The 7,983-nt window shown below is 33.8% G+C and overlaps 1 protein-coding gene across 1 annotated transcript; it reads right to left on the bottom strand.

The window, feature by feature from the left end:
* LOC109133432 (defensin-like protein 8) lies at nt 3,767-4,353 on the bottom strand. Its single transcript, XM_019246542.1, has 2 exons — nt 4,212-4,353; nt 3,767-4,060 (listed from the first exon to the last, which is right to left on the bottom strand). The coding sequence occupies exons 1-2, from the start codon at nt 4,279-4,281 to the stop codon at nt 3,891-3,893; spliced, it is 240 nt and encodes a 79-aa protein (XP_019102087.1). The 5' UTR covers nt 4,282-4,353; the 3' UTR covers nt 3,767-3,890.

The raw sequence follows: 7,983 nt of genomic DNA, 5'->3' as shown, positions 1-7,983 counted from the left end.
TTTGGAGATAGAGAAAGTTTGAATATTTTAGAGAGAAGTGTTGTTGGTGGCACTATATATATGTATACGGTAACAAGGACTAATTATCTTCCATAATATTTTAAATTTGTTTATAAGTAACTCTTAAAAATAAACTTATGATATATATACCTCTTTTTGAGATGTGTTTTCTAAGATGAACTTTTAATACATCATTATCTATTTCATTTGATTGAAGTATATTATTATATCTAAGATACATATCTTTAATAAGCAAATTATCTTAAGCTAAAAATAGTTGTAAGATAGAAAGCATTCTAATATTTATTTTGTCTTCTTATCACATATGCCATATTTTCCCAAAATGTATTTCTGTATTTTAATAAACATAATTCACATGAAACTATTAGTAGATATTATCGTATGATATTATTCTAATTAAAGTAGATTCTTCTATTACAACCTTGTGATTTGAAATAGTGTTTCCTTTACAAATTTATTTAACCAGATATATTTATCTTTTTTATTTTTTCTTTCTTTTCATTTAAATACAAAATTAACATCAAATATGATGTATATATAAAAATTAAGATTGTAAATTCTGAGTTAGGGGTTGACGAAAAAAAAAATCTGAGTTAGGGCTTGCTTGCCACCCCGAGTATAGGCCATGTAATGGTACATATCTTCTGTAATGTATATCCCAACTGTATCATATTGATCTCCATTAATGTCCTCAGTTACTTATCTTTCATTTTGCACCCAACTAGTCCGGCAAAAAAGTTCGACCAATGTGGAGCTCATTATTTAAGAGAGACATTCAACTTCTGTTCAGATTATAGTGGAGATAGACAAATTTTTGCTTGATTTCTCAGGTTGGAATCTCTTTTGAGGCACATATTAACGTCAGCTTGGTGAAGTCTGAGCCAGTTAACTTGGCATGGAAGTGTTTAGTCTAATTGTGTTTCTAATTTTGATTAATTCAGATGTGTTACACACTCGGACAAGCCCGAATTGCAAACAAGGTAGCAAATGACCAAATTGCTACAAACTCCAAAAAAAGGAGCCAAAGCGATAGATAAAGGGATAGACAAGAATAATCCTAGCACTCCTGGAAACAACATTAACAAGGAGGCAAACCTTGGCAACAGTAAAAAAAATAAGTGAAAAGGGTTCTTCAGGAACAATGAGCAACAAAAGTGCTTTAGAGTTCAAACTTGAAACTACCTCTTGGGCAGGAAAAGCCATCTTGGGAGCGGTTGTAAACGCAATGGAGACACATCCCCAATATACTGAACCATTCACGAAAATATAAGGCAAAGCCTCAGTGGAACATCCTTCACATAAGAGGATTAAAAGAGTAACCCCAATGCAATGAGCCAACAACCAAGACAATACAGAAGGGAAAGGTGGCTGAAGTAGAACAGCCAGACCAAATTGCAAGCCATCACCAAGGACTCTAGGCTGAAGGCAACCAACAGAGATGGAGGAACATCTGGTAAGAAAAAACCGCTACATCTGGGCAGGGTATGAACCAACAGTTGTGGTTCTAGACTGAGAGAAGTAAGGGCCTGTCGAAGAAGTATCTGATGCAGGCAAGAGAGAGCAGGAGAAGTATCTGATGCTCTGTTGGAAGACAAAGCAGAAGAAGCCGCAAGGAAGTTCATCAAGATGGCTAATACTGGAAGGATCGACAAAAAACCCACCAATTGACACTATCCGGTTCACTTGATTTAGAAGAAGGAGGACAACGGTTCACTTGATACGAAAGTTCTCCGGATTCTCACCAAGGAGATCTAAGATCCAGAATCGGGCGAGTGGAAGCAAAACCGCCCAAATACATCTCCAAAAGGAGGCTAGGGGCCAAAAGGGAGAGAAGGGTTCTCCGTAAAAGTAGAACGGCAGCAGCAAAGGGAGAAGACCAGCCACAGCTGAAGTAACGCCAGGATAGAAATCAGAAATACGGTTGTAATAAACACTTACACTGAGACGAGATTGGATGAGACGGGGGAAACGCGGAACAGCAAAGATCGGACAAAGTTTGACGCCGATGAGCCATGGCAACACCAACGCCGGAGGATAACTTTTCCTTTGCTGACTCGGTAATGACGGCTAGGGCGTACTTACTTGAGGAGTGAAACAACCCCTGCTGTTTTTCTTTAGTGATCCCATACTCACTAGCAACCTAACCCAACAACAATCCAAATCATAAAACAAAGTTATATATAGAACCATAAACCTAACATCTTCTAGACAACTAAGTTCCACTCTAACATCCTATCAAAGATACAGAGCAATCAACCAATCCTCTAGAACATCCTCCCCTTCACAGCTTTGATTCCACGATTACACTTTGCTTTTACCTGCACCACAACAAAAAAGAAAAGCCTAAGTATTACCTTAAATTCTTAGTGAGGCAATACTTCCATCTACTGAGCAATACACAGAAGCAATAAGATTTCTCATGCGACAATCAACAAACAATAAAACAAACCAGGCAACATAGAGTAAACACATCATCAGCCGCTGCTGAAGGTTGGTGTCGACCGACACCCGCCTAGTGTCGATCGACACTAACACCTGGTGAAGACTGTTTCGACCGACACACATGTGTGTGTCGATTGATACAGACCACCTTGCGTCGACCGACACACACCTTATGTCGATCAACGCATGCTCGATATTTCACAAAATCCTTAATTGCACCCGACTGACACCTCCACATGGCATCGATCGATGCTTGTAGGTTTATCGCGCCGTCCTCGTATTTGTGTCGACGAACACACGCCTTTTGTCTAGAATCGCTTCTTCACAATCAGAAACTCCGAAAATCGCCTCCACACTTCTCCTATTCATCCCACACGATCTCATGAATGAATCTAAGCCTCATGAGTCATGAAAATGCATAGAACTCAAAGGAAACAAACATATAACACATACAAAATCACATAAACATAGATCTTAGCTTAGATAAGCCATATTCATGTATTCACCTTAGCCAAAAAGAGAGATCTCACCAACAATGACGAAAAACACACCACCACAAGCTTCTCCCACGTTCTCAGCCTTGATTTCCAACCTCCAAGACAAAATCTCACGAGAACAATGACAAAAGCTTCAAGGAACCTTCAGGAAACTCAAAGGAACTTTTGAAAATCGTTATCTGTCTTTTACACACAAAGAAGGCAACAAATAGGTTTCCTAAAACCAAATATGTCGATTCCAGACCTTATATACGACCCCCAAACTGAACCAACTTGAACCAAGAATTCTGAAATCGAACCGAACACCCAACTACCCACCAAAACTCTAATTTTTAGTTTGCAGGTGTTACACGGAGAGAGAAGAGAGCGTTTTTAGCCTCAAATATATTTTGTCATGCAAATGTGTTACACTTATCTATGCTTTTAGCTATGTAATATGTTGATGACCAAAAAATGAAATATATATATTATGTGGAAGCATTACTTGATTATCGGAATATGATGTGTCATTGAATTAGATTTTGACGAATTGCAAAAGATGTTGTAAAATGATGTATCACCAAATTTTCTATATGTTTGTCATGGAAGGTAGATCGATCCTCAGGTTTTACTTTGTAATAATTTAAACACAACGAGTTAATTAGTCTAACAAAACATCTATATAAGCTTTTATTTGAATCTAACATTGATTAAAATTAAAGGAAAGGTTTATTTTAATATTTAAATAACAATTTAATTAATTTATATTAAGTTATATTATTTTTATTTATTTTCGAGAACAAATAAATCCGAAAGTAGAAGATAAAGAACAAAATTTTTAACAAAGGGTGTCTGTAATTCAATATCTTTATATATATAGTTATATATAAATATTCTCCAACAACCACATAGCAATTATTAAAGAGAGAAGTCTGAAATACAAATGGTTCTTTAACAGGCTTTGGTGCATACACATCGAGGGAAGGGTACATCGAATTCGCATTGACCATCTTCAAATTGCTCGGCTAGTTGACAGATGATGGCACAATTGTTATTGGTAAAGCACACACCTGAGAAACTGTCGCTCTGTGCCTTGCATATTCTCTTCGACAAACCCATCTCTGTAAACATAAAAATACATTTGACCATATGTGTGTTAGTATTTAGTAACTAATATCTTTAAGAAACATGTATACTTATTATATAACAATTAAATTCACATATTTGTATGTACGATAATCTAGATACTATAACATGACATGAGTATTGAACCTGTAGTAGCAGCAATAAGGATAAAAGAGATCATGAGAAGGGCTGAAAGAATACGTTTAGAGAGCTTCATCTTTGGAGGGAGAGAGAGTATGAATATTCTAGAGAGATCGTTGGAAATAATTAATTTTTGTGTAGGAAGAAGAAGTGTTGTTGGTGGCACAATATATATATATATGTAGGCAACAAGGACTAATTATCTTCCATAATATCTTAAATTTGTTGATAACCAACTCTTAATAATTAAAAGATGATATATACAGTAAAACCTCTATAAATTAATAATGTTGGGACCAAGATATTTTATTAATTTATAGTGATATTAATTCATATATAAATTAATAATTATTATTTTATAGTGTAAATTAATAATTATTCATTTATAGGTATATTTTTAATTGTTTAATTTATCAAAAATTATGAATTGAGACAATTTTTCTAAAATAAGATTAGAATTTTGGATGTTGTAAATTTTATGGTTTTGGAAATGAATTTGAAATAATTAAAAAAATATTATTAACAATGAATTACAAATATTATAGACAAATTCACTTATTCACATGACATACATATTCAAATTTAGGAATAAGAATATCAATTATCGTATGTTAATAGTCTATCAAACTATCAAAATGTAAATGATGCATATTTAGAAATTTAAAAATTTAAAAAGTTTTAGTTGTTTTATGAAATATAGAGAATTTTATATCATTATATTTTGAAGATACAACATAACAATTGTATTATAGATATGAGGTTTAAGATATTATTGGGACCATATTTTACATGGGGATTTCAAAAAAATTATTATCTTATTATCTTATCAAATTTTATTATTTTTTACACTTTTCCAACTTGGGACAAGCAAAATTTATTAATTTATAGTGTTTATTAATTTACAGAGTATTAATTTATAGAGGTTTTACTTTACATCTTTTTGACATGTGTTTTCTAAAAAGAACTTTTCATACATTATTATCTATTTCATTTGGTTGAAGTATGTTATTATATCTAAGAAACATATTTTTTTAAAAGCAAATTATCTTAAGCTAAAAATAGCTTCAAAATAGAAAGTATCCAATATTTATATTGTCTTTTTTTATCAAATATGCCATATATACTAAAATGTATTTCTATATTTTAATAAACTTAATTTTACATAAAATTATTATTAGATATTATCTTATCATATTATTATTCTAGTTAAAGTAGTTTCTTCTATTACCTGGTGCTTTAAAAGAATATCTCCTTTACATATTTATTTAAATAGATTTATTTCTCTTTTTTATTTTTTTATTTCTTTTCAATTAAATATAAATATTAATATCAAATATAATGTACATTCCAAATTGCCTAAATCCCATAAAATCCTCCAAAGTCATGGTTTCAATACACACTGATTTGCAACCCCTCACTGGAGGCCATGTGATGGTATAAATCTTCCATAATATATATCCCAACTGTATCATTTCGATCTCCATTAAAGTCTCTATTTACTTATCTGTCTTTTTGGAGCCAACTAGTCTCGCAAAAAATTTCGACCAATGTGGAGCTATGTATTTAAGACAAACATCTAACTTTTGTTTAGAGTATGGTTCCAAGAGACTTGGGATATATTGGAGATAGAAATATTTTTGCTTGATTTGTTGGGTTGTAATCTCTTTTGAGGCACAAATTTACATTAGGTTGGTGAAGTCTGAGCCAGTTGTGCGAGAGAGGACAAAACAGAAAGAAATATCATGTGGTGATTTGTGGAAACGGTAAACTAGTCTTTAAAATCTCTTTGACGTAGCAAACCAAGCGTCGGATATGGTCTAGTGAAAGAACGTAGTGACCACAAAGTGAGGTGGGCCCATGGGCCGGAAGTGGACATGGGACCCGCTAAGTAAAGTGACGGTCGTGGCATTAAAAGAACCAGTAAAAGTAATTCAACCAATTAAATTCCCTAAACCGCTTTAAACCATCCATTAACCCGCCCTAGAACCGTAAGGGCTCTACTACCAAACTGAAACAATCCGACCTGTTTTTTTAATAATAATTAAATACTGTATAATATTGAGTTACAACCTAAACAATAAGCAAACATCTCCAACTCCAATTAACATAAACCAGCCATCAATATGCACAACATAAACATATAAACCTAACTAACATAACCATCAACCTAGCATGTTTCTAACCAGGTTCCAACAATAATAATATAACCACAATACAACAACTGAGACTCTAGATCATGCTCTTCTTCATCGCCATGATTCCACGCTATACATTACCTTCGCCACAAACACAATGAGATAAATGATGTATTACCATAAATACCCAGCGAGGAGATCGTCCATCTACAAGTTATACACACAAACAAATCAAGAGTACAACCAAGAATAAAACATAACAATCCAGACATTAAACGGAACACACAATAACACATTCTCTACTCCTACACTTCATCACATCTAATCGCTCAGATCTCATGGTCACGTACTCACCTTAACAAAGTGATTCCAACATCCAAATACAACCAGTAGAGACTCTCTTCACGTCTGCAACAGCCCAGAAACACCCTACAAGAATCCACACAACCAAAACGACTTTAAAGCAAAAATGACAAAAATAACAGAAACCTTCACTCTCAAAGGATGAAACCGTAAAACTAAAACCAACCGTTAACTTCAAATCCCTCTGGTGAAAATATACCCCTAAAAGTCTTGGCGCTTCCTCCCAAATCTCGTCCTGATCGGATAACAGATGAGACCACAATCGAACTTACAATCCACGCTAATCTCAGTGCGTCTGAGACGAAGCACCTAAGGAAACTGCATATATCTCCTCGATTGTTAACTCAAATCTAAATATATAAAAAAGAAGAATCTAGATACAAGGCTTATTTACCACTCTACCAAAAATAATTAGCTTTGGTTATGATTTGAGAAGTTGAATCCTTTTCCATGAAACCTGACAATTCTGTTTCTTTTGCCTTCACTCTAAGGCCAAGCTAACTCTCCTTCTTCCTCTCTTCCATCCTCAATGACCAAGAGGTCTCGCTTTCTCACATACCAACAATAAAAAAAAAAGAGAGAGAGAGAGTAGGAGGCCTCATCCTCATAAAGAAAAAATAGAGTTTTTTGGTTTAATTATATTAAACCAGATTTATCTAAACCTAAATTTATTAAATCATCATTTGGTTTAATTAATAACTCGATTAGTGATATATAATGGTTTTTACGGTTTTTAACCATGATATAACTGTGTTTTTTGAGTCTTATGATTTGTTTTCTATGATGTTTTTGAGTCTTGACAGGTTTTCTAGGATTTTGGCACGGATGGGGCGAAATGGAGCAATTTGGACCGTTTTGGAGCATTTAACCGGAGAAAATCAATTTGGAGTCGGATTATATTAAGAGCGTCGATCGACACCACATGAGCATCGGTCGACACCCATGCAAGTCGAGACAAGTCTTCAAATTTGGAAGTTTTACAAAGTTGCCTGAAGTTTTCCATATTTGCATCATTAGTCCCTCGACGTGTTTTAGGACATATATATATATATATATATATATAGTTTTTGGGTTTTAGAAAACCCTTAAGTTATTTACTAGCAGTTTTTTGAGAGATTTTTAGAGAGCTTTTGAAGAGAATAATCAAGACTCCTTCTGAGAAGATTCAGAACTCATTTTCTTCTTCTTTTAATCTATTAATGCAATTTATTCAGAATATGATTTGTTCTTCATCAAACATGTCTGAGTAGTTTGCTTGTTAGGTTTAGGGTTTTTCACAG

Source organism: Camelina sativa, chromosome 6 (assembly GCF_000633955.1).
Source record: "Camelina sativa cultivar DH55 chromosome 6, Cs, whole genome shotgun sequence".
NCBI lineage: Eukaryota > Viridiplantae > Streptophyta > Magnoliopsida > Brassicales > Brassicaceae > Camelina > Camelina sativa.
This window is presented reverse-complemented; position numbering and strand designations above follow the sequence as displayed.

Bases quoted from the DNA above. Each gene is read 5' to 3' on its own strand.
- LOC109133432 (XM_019246542.1), bottom strand. From the start codon at position 4,281: ATGAAGCTCTCTAAACGTATTCTTTCAGCCCTTCTCATGATCTCTTTT. The intron at 4,061-4,211 runs GTTCAATACTCA...TTATGTTTACAG, and splicing joins CCTTATTGCTGCTACTACAG to AGATGGGTTTGTCGAAGAGA.